We start from the raw sequence: 24,340 nt of genomic DNA on the forward strand, positions 1-24,340 counted from the left end.
TTTCGTAAATATGTAAGCAGTAAAATGTATTAAAATAAAATAAAATTTGTCTTTTTCGGAGAAAAGTACAAGTTAATATTTTTCTAAAATACTCATTACGACCTAGTTGAAATGAGAATGTCCCACATTTTCCAGTAATTTATAATTTCTCATACTTATCTCAAAAATTAAAAAACTAGGCTATTTTTTATTTTATTTTTTCAATAGAACTTTATACCACATAATTAGATATGTGGCTATACACAACATTGGCATCAGATTTTGATTTTTATTCTGTTTTGATTTTAATTAAGCCCAAACTCATCTTTTTGTTTAATTTAAAAAAAGGAGTGGCTTTATATGTACAGGGTGATTCACTATATTTTGACCACCCTTTAACTTTTTTGTTTTAAGAGTTTTAAAAAATGTGAAATACAAAAGTTGCACAATTTTTTATGAAATTCTCGAATATGATAGTAAAAAAACAAATGAAGTTCAAACAAAATGGCCGCGGATGTTAAATTTGTTAATTTAAGTGGAACACCCTGTATATTTTTACACATTTGAATAGAACGTTCCCTGTCGAGCACAGTCATATATGGTTTGTTGGGTCAATCTCTAACAATAAGCGAGATAATATTAAAAAACGAAAAGAACGTTTTTTATTAAGAAAATAAAATATTTTGTAATTGTTGGACGTTTTTCGGGCATTTCTGCCTTTTTCCCAATTACGTAAGGATTTAGATTTATTTGCAATATATTTTGACATATCGAACATTGATATAGTCCAAAATGGGTATAAGTATTTTAACTAAATCGCACTAATTAGTCCGTGAGGGGCTTATTTACTCATGGACAATGTTATATGGTAGGCCGTGACAGTGACAGGTAATATTATGACAACATTGTTATTGTTTGACAGTTTGTATTATTATTTATTTAAAATGGGTTACACAGAAGTAGAAAATTTAAATATTATAGGAATTAAGATAGAGTAGTTAAGATATTCTCCATAGTTTATTTTAATTCCTAATAATATTTCAATTTTCTACTTCTGTGTAACCCATTTTAATTAAATACTAATACAAACTGTCAAACAATAACAATGTTATCATGACATTACTACCTGTCACTGTCACGACCTACCATATATAAGATTGTCCATGAGTAATTGGCCTCACACGGTCTAATTAGTGAGATTTACTTAAAATACCTATACGCATTTTGGACTATATCAATGTCCGATATGTCAAAATATATTACAACTAAATCTAAATCCTTACGTAATTGGAAAAAAGGCAGAAATGCCTGAAAGAGGTCTAACAATTACAAGATGTCTTATTTTCTTAATAAAAAAACATCATTTCGTTTTTTAATATTATCTCGCCTATTATTAGAGATGGACCCAACAAACCCTATATGACTATGCTCGACAAGGAACGTTCTATCCAAATATGTAAAAATATACAGGGTGTTCCATTTAAATTAACAAAGTTAACATCCGCGGCCATTTTGTTTGAACTTCATTTGTTTTTCTACTATCATTTTCGAAAACTTCATAAAAAATCGTGCAACTTTTGTATTTCACATTTTTTTATAACTCTTAAAACAAAAAAGTTAAAGAGGGGGTCAAAATATAGTGAATCACCCTGTACAGGGGTATTAACTTTTTGATGCGTTTATAAGTTTAAAAAATGTAAGTCAAGGTGTTCTGTTTGTTTCAGCTTTTAACAAAACTATGGACCGTCTTCATAAATATGGAAAAAGTTTAAAAGACTTCAATTACAACAATAAGGAAATAGCAGACGACATCTACTCAGCTATCAATTCTACTCAGTTTTTAGGAGTATCGGTGAGTATTCGCAAAAAATATTTAATTTTGCCCCATATTGTTAAGGGATGAAAATAAAATGGGTATTCATCCAGAATTTTTAAATTATAATTAAGTGGAAGATAAATCGAACCATTTTTCGTTGCTGTAACGAACATTGCACATATCTTTATGCACGGGCTAATTAAAAAATTCTAATAAAATGGGTTTGTTCGAGATCCCCCACTATGCAAAGGCCCATTTTCACCTAATTAATGCTGCATTTTCGTGTCGAGTATACATTTTAATAAAACCGGTGCCTTTGGTAAAAAACAGCGCCAGCTAATTATATTGGATACGCTGCTCGGGAATGTTCCGTTTTAACCACTAATTAAATTAAATGAATAGTGGCCCGTTTCCCAACGTTACTTTTATATCACTGCGAATCTATTTCCGACGGGAAAGATTAAATAAAAATACCTCGAGTGAATATTTCGTGCAGGCACTTGGAAATTGTTTCACTGTTGAAATAAGAGAAACGAAAATGGCTTTAGTTTTAAATTAATTTTTTTATAATGAACGAGATTAAATTACGTGGAATGATAAGGTTTCTTCTCTACGCTAAAAGTTAGTTTAAAGGTTACCGAACACATTCAAAATATTTTCTTGTATGTTATTTAAAAATAACATCTGCATAACATCGAAACATTATGATTTAGACCTAATAATTATTTATCAAAGTAGGCCCTAAATTCAATGAAAAATTAAAAAAATTCATTAATATATAGTGCTACAAATAAAATTATTTTAAATGTAGAGAAATTGGTTTAGTGAACTTTTATTTGAAACACTTTTTTGTTTTATTGATATTACCAGAACTATGGAAAAATCTTTTACGTGGGACACCCTGAATACTATCTAAAAATAAATATTACACTTCTTTTCTGAGATAAAGCATTTCACGTACCTACTAAAAAATGAGTATTATCTACAAAGAAAATCCGAGTTTATAACTCTATTTTTTTTATAACATTATTCTTGAGGGTATAACCATTTTCCGACAGCTCTCGCTTTTATAACTCATTTCTTATGGACTAAATATCGATTCTGTCCCTATTGTAAAAGATAACCCTGGCTCGGTTTTTGGGAGGAGCGGAATATATATCCTCCTGAATGAAGGAAGTTGCCTAACGCATAAACAAATGCCACATTTATATCACAAAGCTCTTGGTTAAACCTTCCAAATATTGAGCGTTTTATAATTGTGAATAAACGGATAAATTATAATGCCCAAAGTTAGACAAATAAAATTCTAAAGTCATTTGTTTACCTATAGGTACATACGAATTTTTTGTACAATTTTAATTTGTGACGTTTGAAAGGAAATTTTCCTCAAATTTAAAAAATAGAGAAATTTATAGTCCAATTAACTAAGCCTTTATATCGAAATTTTGTCAACTTGGCTGAATTTTTGATATGAGTTAGTTTAAGGTATATTATAACAATAAGTGAGAGTAATTTTTTGTTCAACCCCCGGCCAAGGGTGGAAAAAGATAAAACAAAGGGCTTTTTCAAGATAACTCAAAAAGGGTAAGAGCTAGAAAAAAGAGCTTTTTCATAAAAGTTGTAAAGCAGACAATTCTACATAAAAATGGTCTCTTAGCTTTTTCTTGTACTATTAAAATTAACAGAGTTAGGGAGGCTAGAAGTTAAGGGAAGATTTCAGAAATTTAATTTTGTTAAATCATTAAAATTAACGATTAAAAATTTGATTTTTTGTTATAATTTTCTTATTAAAAATTAAAAAATATATCTATTTCTCTGAAAAGAAAAGTTACATATTTTAGAGCAGATTGAAAAAAAAAATTACAAAATTCAATCATTTTTCTGTTATGATTTTTTTCTAGCTCTTACCCTTTTTGAGTTATCTTGAAAAAGCCCTTTGTTTTATCTTTTTCCACCCTTGGCCGGGGGATGAACAAAAAATTACTCTCACTTATTGTTATAATATACCTTAAACTAACTCATATCAAAAATTCAGCCAAGTTGGCAAAATTTCGATTTAAAGGCTTAGTTAATTGGACTATTACAGGATTTTGCAAGTACGATTCTCTAAAACAGGACACAACAATCTTAGCAGTAATACCTTTTAGGAGTAAGCTTAAATTCTATATTATAACATGTAAAAAACAAAACTTCAAAAACGTTATATTTTAAAATATCGCTCAGAAAATCATAGCTAACATCTAAAAAATTGAAAAATAACGATATAATAAAAAAATATTAATTTACCTATAAGAGTGATAAGGTTACCACTGAATATCTATTTAGAATATAAACAGGTCATACCTCTATCGATCACATTTTATAAGAAATAAATACTTACCTGTATTGTCTTGTCTACAACAGTAATGACTTCTATTTGTACTTCTACGAATATCTTTCCTCCTAATTTAAATAACGATTCCCGAGAATTCATTCACAAATACTCTATTCTTCATACAATACAGTTACTACTGATGAATACATTTCCATGTACTGAATCCTGAATAGCTAACTAAAAGTGATAAATACAAATACTGAATATTGAGCATTCAGTCCCTATATTGAGTACTATACATGAATACACTGTACTCAAGTAAAATCCAGCTCTATACCCAAAGAAGACCTCAATGGGATTTATGAGATTTTCAAAATTGAGCCTTATTCAATTCCGCTACCCTACAATGAATGTAGCTAATTATTTGAATTTGAAATTGATATGCTATTCGTAGGAAGCGACAAAATGAAATGAAAACTCTCCTAGTTTTAAAAACATTTTTTATAGATTCTGAGAACCCCTCTTGATTTGTTCGCCCTGTTTGTCTATGATCGATTTCAGCAACAAAATAAGCAACAAGTACTAGAGGAGAGAATTGAATACCGTAATTAATTAAATTCAGGCTTTCAGGCAGCCACCTCTCGAACGCAAATTACGCTCTCTGTCTTGTGTTTAACATGTGAGAATTTCTCAGAGAGATGCAAATTCAACAAGCGAAGACTGTGTACTACCGGTTTGTCGCCGTTTATGAATATTTGCTGAGAGCCTTTGCATATGTCCGCGGAAGCACGGTAAGCTCAATTAGTAAGAATCCAACAAACAGTGAAGGGACAATAAAGTCCTTTAGCATTTTTTCCAGTACAGCCACATTTTACGCCTGAATGCCTTGTTGAACATTGTCAAAAGTAATCACCAAAAATGACAAGTTTACTGTTTTAGAAGTGTATTTTTAACTGAAAAAAAGTTAATTTTCTCGATTTTCTCAATTATTATTATTGACTGGTTATTTTTAATTAACTTAAACGATGTCAATGCAGCCTTAAAATATTTCTACGAATATTTGTCTGGAATACCTGAACATGTTCCTTTATTTAGGATTTACTGTCATTCTCATCTACATTGGTAACTCCTGAAATTATAAAAAATATCAGTAATAGAGCTAAATTTTTTAAAAATTATAAAAGAATCAATTATATATTCCAAAATTCCCTTTCATAATCTTTAAATCATATTTAAATAATAGTCCAATTTGTTTCATGCAATGGGTTCGTATCATTTAATTACTTTGCAATCTCAGGAGTCGCAGTACCACAGGGCTCAAACCTTAGGCCTTTATATATTTTTTGTTTCTACTAACGACATTTGTTAAGCAATAATTGACAGTAATATGTTATTCATTTTTGATGATATGAAAATCTTTACTTCTATTTCTTCTACAGGCATGGTGTCCTAAAAAGAAATTGCACCTTTGCACCTTAATGTATGCAAATGCAATATTGTTTGTTATACCAGGAAAATATTCCTATTCTTTTCAAGTATGTTATTTGATACTGCACTTTCCCCCTATGAAATTATTAATATCTTGGTCTGCTTGGTATTTTTTCGCGTTTTTTAATTAGTATTTAGAAAATTTGATTTACATTTGATGTGTACTGGTATTTCAAAGAAAAAAGATCTTCCATTTGATCCGGAAAACAAACCATTTTCCTCTTATTAAAGGTTTTTATGACGTCAGTAAAACTACTAAATCCACAGCAAAAAAACTGTTATGAACTTCTTCAACAAAAAAAAAAAAAAAACAGTGGTCTAGAAATTTTGTCAGTGTTGTTGGTCAATGTCAATTTTGGACTGTTAGTGATCTCATTGCAATTAAACAGTATTTCCCGTATGATATTCATTTTTTTTTTTGCTGTAGAATGAGTAGTTTTAAATGTGCGGTAACTTAGATAAAAACAATAACAACAACGGAAATATGTAATTGTTTACCGAATAAAATTGATGAAATTCTACAATTTTTCTAAAATATGTAGTGACGCCAAAATTCAGTAGTTCTTAGTGCCAATGTGTTGAGTATTTCCGCCATTGGCTGATAATTGTACAAACATTCAGAGAATTTTTACATTTATTTTATTACGTCACAAATCCAGTTTACATTCTCAATGATGTTTGCATAAATGTTATGCACAAAAAATGTGGAGATCTACATAAACTTTTTCATATTTGCAATTATATTTATTGTATTATGTAATTTTTCATAAAATTTTTATGTGTATATTTTAAAAAATTTTAACATCCCGTTTCTCGAAAGCTAAGCCATTCAAGCTTTATACGAACTTTTCTTCTTGAACTGATTATCTTTGTGTGGTTAAGGCGGACGCCCTGTATAAAAGAAAAATATTTCACAATAACGTTTAAAACAAAATGTCTAATTCTGAGAGTCCCGAAGTGAAACGCCTGTAATTTTCTGACAGCAGGGGCGCACATCCTATCAAATTTAGATAAACAGCTTCCACGTTGTGGAATTACTGTAAGAGACGAGGCCGGAGAAAACGGCGTTTATCAGGCTTAGAATTTCCACGGGGGAACTTGTGTAAGGGCATTTCGAGTAGACTCGTTAAAAAAATCCTCGCCGTAAATCCAATAAATTTAAAAGAGTGCCAATAAAGTCTTGTCAGACGCAACCTTTTACTTATACCGTTTCACGTTAAACGAAATGAAATCGGAAAATTAAATGAATTGGGATATTATCGTTTGCGCGGTAGAAAAGTTCGAGCTTAAAATTTTCCCATTGACTTTATTAGTGCAAGTCTACAAAGGAATATACAGTGGGTGCAAAGTTCATGAAAATTTTTTAATTTTGTAAATAACTCGATTACGTATTATTCGATTTTGATTATTTTTGGGGTGTAGACTTTTGCTTTCAATCTACATATTTTGGTGTTTTTTAAAACTTAGAACTTCTACAAAATTGTTGTATGATGATAATATATCCGTTCATAACTTTTTCCTCTTTCCGGCAATAATGATAACTAATGACAACTTTATTTGATAGCTGATACCATTTGGAGGTTTTTGGGCCTCTTGTAGAATTTTATCTTGCCACCAATATTACATATGAAAATGATACAATTTTTAAAAAATTTATTTTAATGGAACTTAATTATGTATTTATGAAAAAAATTGTAATAAAATGTTCACAACGTAAAAAAAATTGTAAAAATTAAAAAATGCGATTTTGGGCCTCTTGTAGAATTTTATCTTGCCACCCTATTACAAATGAAAATAATACAATTCTTAAAAAAAATATTTTAATGGAAAAAAATTGTAATAAAATGTTCACAGCTTTAAAAAAATTATAAAAAGTTAAAAAATGCGTTTTTTCAAAATGTGTTTTTAACGTAAACAGTTAGAGCTATCTCCGTGGTCACTACTGTAGTAAAATTATGGCCTAAGGCTTTCCCCAGTTGATTATATTTCTCTTTTAATGTCCGAGATGCGAAAACATGCATCACAAATTTAGGCACATGTTTCAAAAATATGCTAATTTTAGTCTCAAAAATCAAACAACTATTTTTCTAATTTTGACATATAAAGTAAGTAACATCTTTTGTTATCGAAATTCTACTTTATGTAACCAGTTGCATAATGAAAACCATTATGCAACTGGTTACGAAAAGTTCGTTATGTCACTAATTGCAAAAAAGAATTAAACAAAATACAACAGAAAAATAATAAAGTAACTTTTATTTATGTCAGTAGTTTTATAAATAACACTTTATTAATTATTAATTAATTATTATTATTTAATTATAAATATTCACTACGCAGTTGGTACAGTTAGTGAAACTCATTCTAGAAGAAATCTTAATTGTTGAACTTGCAGTAATATTCCGTGATATGTTATTGGTATAACTCGGTTCTCCAAGAATATAAATTGTTTTTTTCTACAAACGTCAAAAAATGACAAGGTTTGCGCATTGACAACAATATGCGAAGTGACACTTTTTTTCGGATTCTTATGTTTCCATGACACCGTGCGCGAAATACTTCGCGCACTAGGGTGCGAAGTATTTCGCACACTGCATGTAAATTAATAAGAGTTTTGTATTTCAATCTTTGAAAAAATGAAGCAAAACTCCAAATTATTATTTATTTTTTAATGAATAACAATTAAATACTTTTAAAATAATGATAGAATTTTACAATAACTTTAGTTATTATTTACAATATTAACATTAATCGTACAACCAGTACACGAACCAATATTTATTCCTAAACCAGATAATTCAGGTTCAGCTCGGGATATTGGGGTTTTGGGGGTTGAAACACTACTAATTTTTGAGGTAGAGGTGATACCATGTGATACTGAAATTTCACGATCTAAAATTTTATTTGATATTTGAATCTTATTATTGATAGAATCTTCCACGTATCCTTCGGCCACGGTGGAAGATTTCCATCCCCCGTGTCTCTTCAAACTACACATATCACCCCCAGCATTAGCAAGAAATGTGGCCGAGGTTCTCCGAAAACAGTGACCTGTGTAAGCATCAGAATTTGGTAATTTTAAGTATTTTGCTATTAAGCTGGGCATCCCTCCAATAGAATTTATTCCAACAACTTGATTAATGCATCTCTTATTTTGATACTTCAAAAACAATCGGCGACTGCTAGCATAACTTGGACGAAGAGCCACGTATTTTCAGTAAATATCGATATAATCTAGATTCGAAACCGTAAAAATTCGTTGTATGTTCGTTTTTGTATCCGGTACTTTCACAATCAAGATGGAACCTTTATCTTCTATGTCATCGACACTCATTTTAGTGAGTTCTTCACGGCGGCAAGCACCAGAAATACCCAATATTAAAACGACCTAAAAGGATATCGATATTTAGTAATTTAAAATACTTACATGTAAAATAATGATTAAAAATATACCTTAGCCATCAAATATATTTCATCATCTGCCTCTCTTATGAATTGATTTACTTCTTCTCGAGTTAATACCTTGGATTTCTTAGGGTTGTGTCTAACTGACAATTTTTTCAAATATAGAACCAACTTGGTAAATTTTTTAATATCTACGTTTTCCTTAGCATTAAGTGTTGATTTTAGCATAGAATATACTGCCCATAATGTGGAAGGCTTCACCTTCTTGGATCTTTCTGCAAAATATGCTAACAGCACATTTTCGGATGCTTTTCTTGCTTTATTTGTTTCACACCACTCCTTAAATTGCCGATATGCATTTTCATATTGGCGCTTCGATTTTTCCTGTAAAAGATTTGAAGTTACCAAATTGGCCGCATCTGCCATATTAGGTGGGGTACTACTTAGTTCATCGTCACTAGCAATTTCCATTATTTTAAATAATATCTGGTACTTAAAAATTGAAGACGCGAGCATAAACGTCACTTTAAAATAATTATTATTGTTGTCAACAACAGCCACTTTGTTTTCATAGTAACAGTGAAAATTTGATTAGGAAAGACATTTTAAGCCAGCTCAACACTATTTTCTATAATAAATTAGGCATTTTACTTATTTATAATTTAAGAGATAGATTTTGACGTTTGTAGAAAAAATATTGTTTGCATCTCGTGCGCGAACTACTTTGGTGGTCTCAAATAATTTTTTAACTCGGCTTCGCCTCGTTAAAAAATTCATTTCTCGATCACCCAAGTAGCATTCCGCGCACTAGATACAAAAATAACTATTTTATTTTCTATAGAATTTTCAACATATCCTTCTGCAACAGAATTTGAATTCCAGCCGCCGCGCCGTGTTGTTTTATTTTTAAAATATTGGCCCTAGAATCTGCAAGTAAAGTGGCCGATGATCCTCTGAAACAGTGCCCCGTGAATAATGCACAATTCGGCAAACCAATCATTTGAGCAATCATCTTTGGTAACTGACCAATAGAATTAATACCTACTGGTTGTACACCACATTTACCATTTCTATATCTAATAAAGAATCTATTGTGTTTAATATTTTCCGGGCGTAAGTTTCTATACTTCCTGATAATGTCAACGAAGTTTAGTCCTTCTATATCTCTCGGGGTGATTACAAATTCACGAATTACCCACAGCCAACACAACGTAAAGCAAAAAATGCGAATTAGTAAAATGACAACTAAATGAAGCAATTATTAGTTACCTTAGCCATTAAAGGATTATTGTCATCCGCCTCCGTCAAAAACTTTTACTTACTTTTGATTTTTTAACGTGGAATCCATCAGAATGCCTTTTCAAAAATGCTATTAAACTATTGTATGTTTTAATGTCTATACCTTTTTTTAAAGACAGCTCAGTTCTCAACATGGAAGAACAAGCGTAGAAGCCTTCAAATTCTTCTCACCTTCAAAATATGCCAATAGTACTTTCTCATTGACGTGTTTTACTTTCTTTTGTTCACGCCATTTCTCAAATTTTTCATAAGCCAAGTCATATACCGCTTTAGATTTTTCAAGAATCAGTGAACATACGGCATTTCTTACCACTTCTTCGATATCGCTCGGTATGTCGTCAGAATCTGAACATAAATCACAAATTTTTCCTAATAAATGGTAATAGTACACATAATAGATCAGCGTCTATTAAATGTCAAGCCAAATGACAAAAAAATTTAAACTGACACTGACCTACTAGATAATTGTTATTTAAATTATACTTGTAAATAATGATCAATTCGTGCGATACTGCGAGATCTCGCTTCGCTCGTCCCGCAAACTTGCACTCGTTACATAAAATCATACTTTTCATAACTGATTACATAAATAGCTATTATATGTCTGTAATTCTGTTATTACGTTATACATTTTTAAGGCATACTTGACTTTTGAAACAAAAGTTGCGGTGCAAATTAACTCATATGATATTCCAACTAAGCTTTTGTTATTTCTTGCAAGAATCGTTTCATTTGTGGAGCCAGTGTACATTCAAAGCGTCCTTATCCTTTCTAGATATCTTGATTATAAAAACGCTTTCCCTATTACCCGTTTTTAATGATGTTTCCATTATAGCATTCCGCTGTCGCAGGGCAATTAGTGTTTCTACGACCTTTACAGGCTTCCACGCTTTTATTTGACAACCCAAAGTTGACGTTTTCTCGTGAGGGTCGACGAAACTCTTTATTGCCCGTTGCCATGGAAGACCGAAGGCAAAGTAACCCGCGTAATTAATAATTACAAAAATCCAACCCTCGCCCTTGGGATAAACGCTTTGATCGGCGCCCGAATTTATGTGCCAGTTTATCTTCTAGAAAGGCCATTTTCGATAATTAAAAATTCACTTTGCCGTAAAATTGTCTCGATGAAAATATTTCGTGTCGGGGGGTAGTGGTTTCTAATTAAAATTTTAGCTAATTATGGTGAAGTTTCCAGAGTATTTTAGTACTTTATTAATCTCAGAAAGACTAGAAGAAACAGAAGATACCATAATGAGTCCTGTTGAGAGGTCAAATATTGCTGGAAGACGTAAATTCTTCATATTTTTTCCAGTTGAAATTTAAAAAAATCGCTGAAACAGGTCAATTAGTAAATAGAAATTGTCACTTTTTTGCAATATTTTCTATTTTTTAGCTATTGACAGACCCATAACATTGCCGACATTGCCGTAACATTTAAAGTCTTGTGATAGGCAAGAACATATTTCCTCATCACTCATAATATTTATAAAAGTGAAGCGGTGAATTTCACGAGTTTTCGGTGGCGTATCTTATGGGGGGAAAAAAGTCGCCACGATGAAAAATATATAACACAAATATAGAACTTTCGGTGAGTAACCTCGAATAAGAAAAATTAAAAAAGCTCCAGTACAATCCGAGAAAACATAAATTGAAAATGGCGACTTTTGGTTATTTTTCGACCTTAAATCGCTCGTAGCTCGAAAACAAAGTTTTTTTCGAAAAAATCACAAGAGTTAAAATGTGCTTATTTTTACCCAAAATATATAACCAATGTATTTTCATATCGATTTTTTAAGTTTTCGCAATTTTGTTTTTTTTTATTAATAATAAATTACTGATCATCGATACACAAAAATGTCATTAAGGTTTTTTGTTCGCAACAACGTAATATAGCGATTAAAAAAGGTTTTATCCATGGCCCCCCTCCGTGGTCAGTCCGCTGGTTTTTTTGTGCGTCTTTATAGGGGTGCACCGCTCGCCTATAAATGAAAGCAATAATTTAGTACTACTTTTTATTTTATTACAGCAAATGTTCAAAGTGGCCCCATTTTATTTAAAAAGTGCAATTTCATGAATTTTTTGTTCATTGGTACAATCAAACTACAACAGTATATCAATTCATTAAAATCATAAAATTCAAATTAAACTAGTCTTCAGGTAAACTGGAAATCATTCTAGAAAAGTCCGGAACGTATGAACATTTTTTTGATTAATTTTTTTGTTTAAAAAAATTTCCCTCTTGGTGCAGCTTGGAATGCCAGGGGAGTACATCCACAAAAAATTCGACAAAAGTGCTCACTCTGTTTTATTTGAAGTTTAATTTTAATTTGCAATTTCTAATCCGGAGTGAGAGGAAATTTGTTGATTATTTCTTTTAAATCAGGAGTGAGGCGGAGGGTAATTTTTTTTATAACAAGAAATGATCGAAGCAACAACAAAAATATACTCCCAGCCTCAGACGATTTATTCAACGTCAAGGTACTGGGAACATACATTTTCAAATGCTGCTTCTTCTGCCTGTACAGCTTGCTACAAAAATCCCCCTGAAAAACGAATTAAAAATGTGTTTATATCAAGATTAGCAAAAATGCTAACTCTATTCTTAATTAGATATCAGAAGTGAATTAAACAGGCTTTGATTAGTTAAAGATAATTTTTTTCAGAATTTTTCTAAGAAAACATTTTCAGCCAATAATTTTCAGGGATGTTTAAACCCTTTATATAATTTGCGAATAAATCTGTTCAGTCGTTTTAGTACAGCCTTATGCATCATGTTTTGAGAAAAGTAAGCTATTTTGCTGTCGTAATTTTTGGCTCATTAAAAGTTGAAGAGTACTACGTAGATTTCTATTATTAGAATCTCCAAAATGACAGGGTTGCGACCTTTTTAGGGACATGACTAATTAATACAAGTCTGCTTAGTCCAATACTTTATTTTATTTTTTTTAAATATACCTTCAGTTTTATACGGTTTGTGTCAGATCAAATCAAGGCGCCGACTAGGCAACGCCAAATGGCATACTGTTTGAATGAGACATTAAATTTTCAATCCCCTAGTTAGTGGAAATAGAACTGGACCCATAACTTCCTGAATATTCAGCTGAGTAATGTGATTGGCCTGAGCGATTGTTATGTTCCATTGCACGGGGATGTATAGTCTCTCTCTTTTTCGCTTTTATCTACCCAGGCATTTACAGACAAAAATAAAATTCTTTCTGGCATCATCTTTCTGCAATACTTACATATTTATTAAATAATTTTACAAATATGTTTTGCCACAATGTAAACTAAATTATAAAAGTAAAAAAATAGTTATGGCATGTCTTTTTCAACAAAATTATTTTTGCCTATAATGCCAATGATAAATAGTTACATATCACTATAAAAACACTTTTCGCAATTTTTTGACGTTTAGAAAGATTTTATTGTTTTGGCAATTTTTGAATAATTTTATTGAAAGTTTAAACTATAAAAAAAAGAAAAGCTACTTAAAAAATGCCACAAATAAGCACTTATTTATAGTATGAAGCCCAGAATGTTCGTACAAAAATTCAGAACTTTTTATTTTAGAAATAAAGAATGTTTTTTTTTTAATTACAATACAAAATATAACTTTCAGTACTATCAAAATTGTCTAAATCTACCAATTTCCATAAAAATTAATTTATTTTTAAATAAGTGTGTGAAACAGTGTAAATTCAGAAAAAGCTAAATAATGACTAAAATGTAGGTATATTGGAATAAATTAACGTATACATGATACATACATCTTAATACGGTTATAAAATATTTTAAATTGTTTTAATTTCTACATCTACAGATTAGGACTTGTTGTATAGATAAAAAAATAGAGCTAAATCCACCTAAATATTTGTTGATAATTTAGCGACTATGTTCCATTACTAACAAAAATATGTCACCCATCGTATTTAAATAGCAACTATCTCTTGGTAAATTTTAAAATGTACTTTTTTGTTTGAATGAATATCGAGATGTCGATATCCTCGTATATGCCTACACAGTTAACCTTTAACCTATACCTACTGAAAAGTTCATTTAAATATATTTCAATTTTTATACCGTTTCTGCTACAGTGCCGTTTGGACTATTATAATTTGATTATCCACTTTGCTTCCGTCCGTGTTGATACAAATTTGCATGCTTTTATAGATTTCGATTCCATACATTTTGATTAGACAGTTTATTTATTTTTTTTAATTGTGAAGCTTTCCCAAAATAAATGTGTCCTGACAAATATTGGCAAATTAAAAAGACAATTTCACATAACTGAGAGTGTTATCGAAAAATATAATTACCTTAAAAAACACAATGGCGAACGCATAAAATGCACTATACTTTAAATATATTGCTTATGAATATTATACAGAGCGATTTATTAAAAATGGAACACAGTTCCCCGTGATATATCTTCCCCTTATTTAGAGATATTAATAAGACAAAATTGTTTCTTTCGAGACAAAAACGAGTTTCCTGTTTTTTACATGTTAAATAGGGACACTATATTTATACAGCAAAATAAGAAAGAATTAGTACTTTTTTAATTAAAAGTTGGTGCAGTTCCGTTACACGTTAAATTAAATAGAAACAAAAAAAATACTTCTTTTGTTTATTAAATTCCGCAGAATTACCTGAAATATACAAGGTGTCCCATTTTAAATAATTTCAAGGGAAGCACTTTGAAGAAAAACTTTTTAGACAAAAGTTGTAAAGGTCTGAGGGAGGCATTTTATGATGACCTTGACTTTTACCTAAAGGTCAAAGGCAAGATCACTATGACCCAGTCATAGGCAAGATCACTATGACCCAGCCAGTCAAGTCAAGGTCAGTATGACGTTTGATCTTTGGGTCAAGGTCACCATCGAATGTCCCTCTCAGAACCCTACAACTTTTATCTAAAAAATATCCAAAATACAGTAAATTTTCCTAGCAATTCTACAGAATTTCATAAAACTTACATAATAAAATAGTTGACGATATTAAAAAAATTATACATACAATTATCTTATAACTAAACATAATATTAATTATTTTCGGTGTTTTGACTGTAAAATGGCAGAACGAAATAATTATCCGAAACATATACAGGCTGTTGCAAATTCGCTTCTCACTACAGGGATCTCGGAAACGGTAAGAGATACGAAGTAGCTTAAATGGGGGCAAATCAAGGCTAACATGATTAGTTTTCGAAATTTTGGAAATCCGTTTTTGTTTTATATCGGCCTTGTTTGAGGTGGTATTGAAAAAAGAAGAACACTTTCTCATGGCAACTTTTAGCCGTCTATCGAATGGCATAATCAATTTTTATATGTAACGTTTCGTCTCTCCAAGACCATCATCAACTTCGTTTTTTAAGTACGACCCGGGAAATTTTACTACATTTTTTGCAAGCCTTCATGACCTCCAATACTGTACTGCCTCAGCCCGAACCAGATTCAGACTTTTTGTATCGAAAAATTAATATTCAATGTATTAGTTCCAATTTTATCTATTTCTTTTTTAGATGTCTATGTTTCTTGAATTATCGTACACTGTAAGTGTCGTTAGACCCTGTGAAATCCACCTTGTTGTTGAAACTATTACCATCACTCGTTACAATAAAACATTATTAAAGTTTTAATTTCCATCGCCTGGTCATACATAATTCAATAAGTCGTTGGGTCAAAATTAAAACATTACAATTTTAATTTCGTCATGACAAATTAATTCTTAAAAATGCATGTGAACAACCAAAACTCCAAATGAATATTATACTTTAAAAAATTGCAATAATTGTTCAAAAACGTTTCCGTTTTGGCAAATGTTCAAAAGGAAGTTAAACGTAATATGATCGGAATTTGTTATACATATAACCGCACCTGTGAAAGAGCATGTCAGATGTATTTGTATGAATATCCTGAAAAATTAGATCGAAATTTGTTTGAATTTTGAGCACTCGAGAAACCTAGAAATAACCATGAGCACGGGATTAAAACTTTGCTCCCATTTAAGCTACATCGTGTTTCTTACCGTTTCCGAGATTCCTGTAGAGATAAACGAATTTGTAACAGCCTGTGTACTACTGTCTTCTTACCAAGTAAATTTTTATTGAACGATAGATTTTTGTAAACTTAAACAATCTCTAAACACCCCGTTTAAATTCAGCATATCGTGCCACCTAACGCACAGTCTTGATATATTCAAGGAATCAGATAAATCAGTGTCGAATCCAAGGGGATTCCCAAACACAGATCCACAAACTCCATAATTTTATTTAACGGTGGAGCTTCCGTTCTTGCGAGCACGCCCGAAATGTGTTGTACCGATAATAATTCAATTCCATCTTCCAGGGCTTCGTGGCGTTCAGCTCCCAGGGAGACAGGATAGCCCTCACCCAAATAGAGCAAGTTATAAACGGCAACTATGTGGTCCTCGGCTATTACGACACACAGGCGGATAATCTGACTTGGTTCGACAGGGAAGTTTGGCGCGGTAAGTTGTTGTCAACCCTCTAAATCTTATTATACGCATTCTATCGCGGTAGATAGCGATACTGCTATCGGGATTTATCCGCAATTTCGTTAGCTAGTTAGTAGCTCCAGTGTTATGATCAGATGAACTTGATGTGCCGTGTGAGTGATGCACTTCCCTTTGATGATGATGATCTGGTCTAATTTGTTCGCATTAAAAGTCAAACGTACTTTCTTTAATCGGTACTGTGATTATGTAATATTAGAAAAACTTTAACTTTAAGGGAAAAGGTGGAGAATCTTATATTCTTATATTGATTTGATACTACAAATTCGGAAGTCAATCTTATTGTTTACAACTTTTGTTGTTAGTGTTAAAAATGCAGGGATTTTTCAGTTACACAGACCCACAAAAAAAGTGGCAGGTCCAAAAGACAAGACCATGGTATCCATATGGTTTTGGGATTGCTAAATCCGGATCCGGTGTCCGTTTGACCCGATTAGCTCTGGTTTAAGGTCAGTTCAAGGTCAAATGTAGAGAATCAATTGCCAACAAGGTAAATCTACAGATCTACAAATTTTTGGGCTCGCCGAATCCGAATCTGGTGTCCGTTTGACTCAATCAGATCTGGGTTGAGGTCAGTTCAAGGTCAAATGTAGGTAATTAATTGAAAAGAAAGTAAACCTACATATCTATACGTTTTTGGGGTTGTTGAATCCGAATCTGATGTCCATTTGAACCGATCAGGTCTATTAAATACTTTCTAATAGAAAAAGTTCAATCAACATAGGTACTAAAGATATTTATAAAAAAAATGATTTAGAACCTCAAAGCGAAAAATTTGATTGGGTTTTATTGATACTAGAATTTTGTCATGTCAAAACAATTATTAACTCGAGAGTCACGGGCTCAGAGTTAGTGTTCTTTCTTTAATCTTATTTGTGACTTAAATTTTAATACCCACAAATGCTTACTTGATTGAGTTTAGAACTTAGGAGTATTTAGCATACCTGATCGGATCAAATAGACTCCGAATTCGGATTCAGCGACCCCAACGTATAGATATATTAGTTTACTTACGTTTTTTACATTTGACCTTGAACTGACCTTAACCCAAACCTGAGCGAGCCAAACATCAAAAACCATGCGTTTACATTGCTGGCAATTAATTGATTCTCTACATTTGATCTTGAAATTACCTTAATCCAGATCTTATAGGATCAAATGGACACCGGATTTGAATACAGCGACCCCAAAAATATATAGATATGTAGGTTTACTTTGTTGACAACTGATTCTCTATATTTGATCTTGAACTGACCTTAACCTAGAACTAATCGGGTCAAACGGATATCGGATTCGGTTTCAGCGACCCCAAAAGTGCATAAGTAAGTAGGTTTACTTTGTTTTCAATTAATTCTCTACATTTGACCTATTTTTCATGACGCATCTATTCCCAAATTTTTTGGGTATGTTGTGAATCACCCTGTATATGTTGGTGTTAGCTCAATAATATATTCGTTTCTTCTAAGCCAAGCTTCTGGAAAATTAGTACTTAAGTTAACTAATTTCATATGTTCTATTAAAAAGTGAAACAGTTTGTTATTGCTTATAAAGTCTTACATTTACTTCTCCGTAATGGAAAACCAGAACTGACAACTAATTTTAAAGTAACTAAATACCTACAATCTAAATTTAAAGTTAAAGTTTTAAAATTTGATGGCACGAATTATTGACCTCAAGTTGATTTCTCTATATTAACTAAATTTAACTATCCTCCACTGTTGCTTAATGTAGAATTTGACATTTAGTTAAGAGGTGAACAAATAAATCTAAAGGCATATTTCCCCTCCTAAAACTTAAGCTGTAAAACGTTTTACTGGATTTGAATGTCTGTCATGAAATCAAATTGAATCCAGTGACAATTTTTAAGGAATACTAAAGTTCCAGAATTTATATCGTTAAATTTGTCGAATTATCCAAGAAATGTTCGTGAACGTGAATTTGATATCAAACCTCGCGTTTCGTTATGTAGTTTGTCCTATCTGACATACAGTCAAATTCGCCAAAGCATAGTTATTGTTTCTTTATGTTCTCCTTAGTCGTGAAACTTTAAATGTCTCTGTGACTTCCAGATGAATGGATTGTTGTATTTTTATGCATAAGAAAATTCAATGTTTTTTAAAACAAGATCTCTTATTTATTACGTTTAATTTAGTGAGTCAGTTTTCATCATCATAAACACAATTCAAAAGTACAGCACCATCAACTTTTTTGATACAATTTTGTCAGTGTGAAAAAAGTGTTTGCAAACCTTCAATTATTATTATCCACTGCTAATTTCTTCAGAAAATTAATATCGAAATGTTCAATATTTACATGTTTTATAGTGATCAGAAGTGATGAGAATAGATTATTCTCTAAAGAGAACGCTAATATTTATGTTTTTTAGACTCAACATTTTATCATAATACTGGGACAAAATTGGTTTACATTTTACGTAGGTATCTACATACGTTTTAGCATTCATTTTAACTACTAAAAATTAAATAATTTTTAACTATACTCTACGATATATTTACTTCTAAACGTTTGAGGATGAAAGTTTAATGCAGTTAGTGACTTTTATTAGCTTCTAAATACCCAATAAAGAACAGTCCGTAATAAACTCACCTTAAGTTCTTGAACCTCAACTTTCTCAATTAATCTCAATCATTTCTTTGATTCGACAAGTTATAATTAGAAGAAGAAATAAATCTCTGTTATACTTGTACCCACATAATGACGTTGCAATGTTTTGGTGTTAGATATTTTGTAAAGCTGTTATTTCACTGAATAAATGAATTTTGTTCATTTAAATTAAAATTAATTCTTGAAATCCCTCTTTCACCGCTGCAACAATTTTCCTACCTAACTTTCAAGTTGCTGTAAAAGTTTCAAGTTGAATGGGGATATTTTTCATACCTTCCCACCTCACCTCAAAGCATCCGAATTTTGCACAGACAATGAACTATCTGATTTATTCCAGGTGGAAAAGTGCCTCAAGACAGGACCATCATACGGAGAGTGCTGCGGACGGTGTCGCTGCCCCTTTTCATTTGCATGTGTATCATTTCCAGCATCGGCATAATTGTAGCCGCCGCTTTAATAGGTTTTAATATTTGGAACAAACATAGGCGGTAAGTAAATGTAGCTTAGTGAAGCAAGATAATCTAGTTAGCCGGGCGTATATTCGCGTCCTTTGGGAAGCCTCGCAGAGTGGACGTCCGGAGAAATGTAATTTGGACGGTTTACATTATTAAAATCTCCGTGTGTATGCAAATGAGAATTAAAAACGGCGGCTTAATGGACGTGTAGCTTCAAGTTACTGCGGGGGTCCAAGCTGTTTTACGTCGTGTAATTTTCTTTATACAGTGTAACGGAGACTTTTTTGCACGTGGACCTGAATATGATTACGTGGACGTAATACTAAAAGCAAATGCCTCTAATGCGAATGAAAAGTTATCTTTAGATAATTCAGAAAAACAATATTCCATAGATAATGTTCAAAGTTTGAGTTAAGTTCTAAATGTTGGAAGTAGAACTTTGTTTTTTTGTCCAAATTTTCTACCATTTTTATCACTTCTTCTTTTGCTTGCATCCAAAACCACTAATTCATGAGTAATATTTATTACATATTTATGAACCTTTAAACTTATCAATACTAATCTATATAAGTATTAATGATTGTAAAAAGAAATGTTGTCGTCTAGATGATAATACATTCCTCAAGGTTTCCTGGGGGAAGTAATGACAATTTTTGGTAGAAAAAAGTCTTCTGTTAACATTTATTCAACTTTGGTCTCTTCCAGAGTAATCCACTCGTCCCAATATTCATTATATAGGTATTTAAAACTGAACACATTATATCATGTCAACATTTTCTATCTTCTTTACCATCCTTTCTTTTACTTATATCCTTCCCCAATTTTTCCGTTTCCAGGTGGTTTGCACCATCATTAAAACTACTAATATGTGTTTGCTATCTACAGACTTGAAACTTGGATCAGTTTTGATCTGTGGGGGTCTTGCAAGCTTGTACTAAAAGCAGTTATAAGCAGTTGTCGCCTTTTAGGCGTTATTGTAACTTATCTAAGACTTTTGCGGGGAAAGAATGGAGGATATAATGCCATTTTTATATAAAAAATTAGCTTCTATTAACTTCTTTCAGTAAATGCAATTATATGACATTTGTGAATAAGTTTTTGATTGATCTCTTCTAGAGTAATTCACTATTCGCAATATTCCATTAAAAATTTCAAGTTGACCTCTGTTTATTCTGTTCAAATTTTCTACTTTTTTTCCATTTTCCATTATGCTTGGAAGACTTTTACGATGATGGCAGGGTTTCTTGGAGAAAATAACCATTTTTTACATAAAACATAATTTTCTGTTAACTTTTTTCAATAAGTAGTTAGTTATATGGTGCAGTGGTGACGTTTTGACTTAATTTCTGACCTATTCCAAAGCAATCCATCTTCTCAATATTCCGTTAAGGATTTAAAATTGGATTTTGATTAATTTGTTCCAATTTCCTACCATTTCTGCCATTTCCCCTTTTGCTTGTACGCCTTCCACAATTTTTCCAACTTCAATTGATTTGTGTCATCAATAAAACCACTAATTCTTTACACAAAAACTAGTAGCATCCATTCTGATCTATGAGGTTGAACTATTTCATGAACTGTAACAAGAAACACTGTTTTCTAGATAACAATGCACATTTTTCTAAGGGATTTGAATAATATTATCCAAGACTTTTTCGACGATGAAGTAGTTTAGTGGAGGAAATAATATGTTGTAAGTATTTACTTTTTAACATAATATAATGTTACAGAAATATTTTGACTTAGTTTCAAACTCTGGTTCTTCTCTTAAAGTTGATCTTTATCTATTCTTTTCGAATTTTCTACCAATTTCTTAGTTTTTTTCTTTGGTGTAATGACACAAATTCCAGTTTCTTTTCATTCTGAGCCCTATCCAGAATGATCAAATCTTACGTCATAGAAGATTTAAAGCTGAATTAGCTTTATTCTATTCAAGTGTTCTCCCTTTCTCATCATTTTTCTTTTTTCTTGTATACTTTCTATCAATTTTCCGTTTCCAAATGGTTTGTATTATCACCAAAAGCAGTAATTCATCTGTAATGTCTAATATACTTATTAATGCTGATCTATGCAGTTCTGTCAACTTCAGTGTCCATAAAAAGAAATATTATCTTCAATACTACAGTACATTCCTCTAGATGACATTATAACACCCAAGACTTTTACAATAATAACACTGTTTTCTGGGGGAGGTAATGATTATTTCTACATAAAATATTAATTATTATAATGATATAATGACACAGACTTTACTTAGTTTCATATTCTGGCTCTCTTCCAGGGTGATCCAGTCCTCCCATCCGGTGTGCAACACGATAATGCTCTTCGGCATCATCGTGTGTCTGACCGCCGTGTTCCTCCTAGGTTTAGATGGTAGATTCGTGACCCCCGGTGCCTATCCCGTTGTATGCCAGACGAGAGCGTGGCTGCTCACGACCGGCTTCACCCTGTCCTTCGGAGCGATGTTCAGCAAGGTGTGGAGAGTTCACAGGCTTACCACCAAGGCCAAAAGTGATCCAAAAGTGAGAATGGTGAGTAGAAGTTTAACATGATATTTGTTAAGAAATTAAATATGTAGCATTGTCGTCTCCACTTGAATATTTTTCGTATGACCAAGCTGAAGCCCAGATCTCAATCATATCGACGAAAATGTCGAATCTGAGTAAACATAGTGTGTATTGTAGAGGAACTTGTAATAAGAAAACTAGTAGAAACAATTATTGTCTTTCGACTTGCCACAATATCCTCTTAAAATTGTGCCACTAAGTTTAGTGTCACTGTGTAAATAACTTAAAAATTAATCATTCCTCAACATAATCCAACGAATATCTTGAGGTCCCAAGGAATGAAAGTTAGTACGAATAAAATAAAAGTAATTATGATAAGAGCTCAAAAGTGGCCCCTATCGCAAAAATCCAATTTTTCGGTACACTGCCTACAATGGGCATAAAGAATGCAAACGCAATACTAACGAGAGACTTACGTTCAGTTAACGCGTAAAAGACCCGGATACGCCCGCAATTACGAGTTTGTTATGGGTTCCAGGGGAATCACATCCCCTACATCTCACGAGATTGCCACATGGCGACGCTTGGTCCTAATATTTTTTATTCATATTTTCGTTTACGCGGATCCGCAAAGTGAAAACAGTCAATTTTATGTGCAAAGAAAGCCGGGAATATCAGAGATCTTTGTAACTTCACAATAAAAGGGTATTTTATATGCTCGAAACTGAAATTGAAACTGAAATTACTGTCCTGTATAAAAATGACTTTCAGTTTCAAGTTGTAAGACTTATGAGAAAATAGTCAACCGTATATTGTAATTTAAAAGTGAGTTTACAGTTGCAAAAACTAAATCATAATTTAAGTTTTATAAAAATAAAATCATTTATAACAGTAATTGCAAATCGGTTTTGAAGCCAGCTGTAAAAATGACTTCAAGACAGAACTTCGAATTAAATTGTAAAAATGACTAGAAGGTATGTATTTTCTCGTCCATTTATTCAAATTTTGTAGTAGGAATAACGAATCTATTGGAGATATCTCTCTGCTATTTAACACTTTGGCAACGTTTCGGCAGAATTCTTACCATTTTCAGGGCTACATTTGAATTGAAAAAAAGTAAAGATTACCTACAATTTAAAAAAAGCAACAGGTACCAGGAAGTCGTAACATTGAAAATTCTAAAGATATAAATAATGGAGCAAAATAAATTAGCATTTCGAAATAATTCCTATAATATTTTTGAGATTAGTAATTATTTTAATATACAGTGTTACAACTTTTTACTTGTCCAATACAGGTATTTTGATTATTTTAAAAAATGCAGGATTGATTAAATGAACAGAAATGTGCAGAATTTTATACCGATCACGGATTTATTTTTAAATTTAGAGAATTCCGAATAGTTCTGAAGACATTCGAAGGAAACCGATTTTCCGCTATTTCTTGTTTTAGTCGTATTTCACTTGTCTTTCAAAATTTTAGCACAAAACTGTGTAGCCTAATATTAAATGATCTGACGAGTCGATTTTTGCTGTCGATATTAATATATCTGTAAAAATATGTGTTGAGCGGTAGTTAACTTTTATTTTTGTTATATTGAATTTTTGCCTCATTAGAAGAATAGAAATTTTAATAAAAAAAATCAAATAGTCACGTGAAACATTTGAGTTTTTAAACAAAATTAAATGGTATATTTAAATTTTTCGGTTTCCTTTGAATATTTTCGGAATCATTCGCAATTTTCTAAAATTAAAAGTCAATCCATGATCAGCATAAAATTCTGCAAATTTTTGCTCATTTAACAGTTTCTGTATCTCTTAAAATAAGAACGATACCTATATTGGACAATTAAAAAGCTGAATTCTGTATATATTTCATGTCGATTTTATTTCAAATAACCATTAAATATAAAATAAAA

At 31.5% G+C, this 24,340-nt stretch overlaps 1 protein-coding gene across 1 annotated transcript in view; it reads left to right on the forward strand.

Annotated features, from left to right (window-relative positions):
- Positions 1–1,703: 1,703 nt before the first annotated feature.
- The window catches only part of LOC108904434 (gamma-aminobutyric acid type B receptor subunit 1-like), a gene marked incomplete at its 5' end in the record, with an annotated part of 42,853 nt that continues 20,216 nt past the window's right edge, over positions 1,704–24,340 (forward strand). The window contains 4 exons of the mRNA XM_023456120.1: positions 1,704–1,831; positions 16,649–16,790; positions 19,798–19,948; positions 22,197–22,446. Coding sequence (XP_023311888.1) covers positions 1,704–1,831; positions 16,649–16,790; positions 19,798–19,948; positions 22,197–22,446 — 671 coding nt within the window. The remainder of the gene's footprint in view (positions 1,832–16,648; positions 16,791–19,797; positions 19,949–22,196; positions 22,447–24,340) is intronic.

The sequence above is a fragment of the Anoplophora glabripennis genome, unplaced genomic scaffold (genome assembly GCF_000390285.2).
Source record: "Anoplophora glabripennis isolate ALB-LARVAE unplaced genomic scaffold, Agla_2.0 scaffold133, whole genome shotgun sequence".
NCBI classification, from domain to species: Eukaryota; Metazoa; Arthropoda; class Insecta; order Coleoptera; family Cerambycidae; genus Anoplophora; species Anoplophora glabripennis.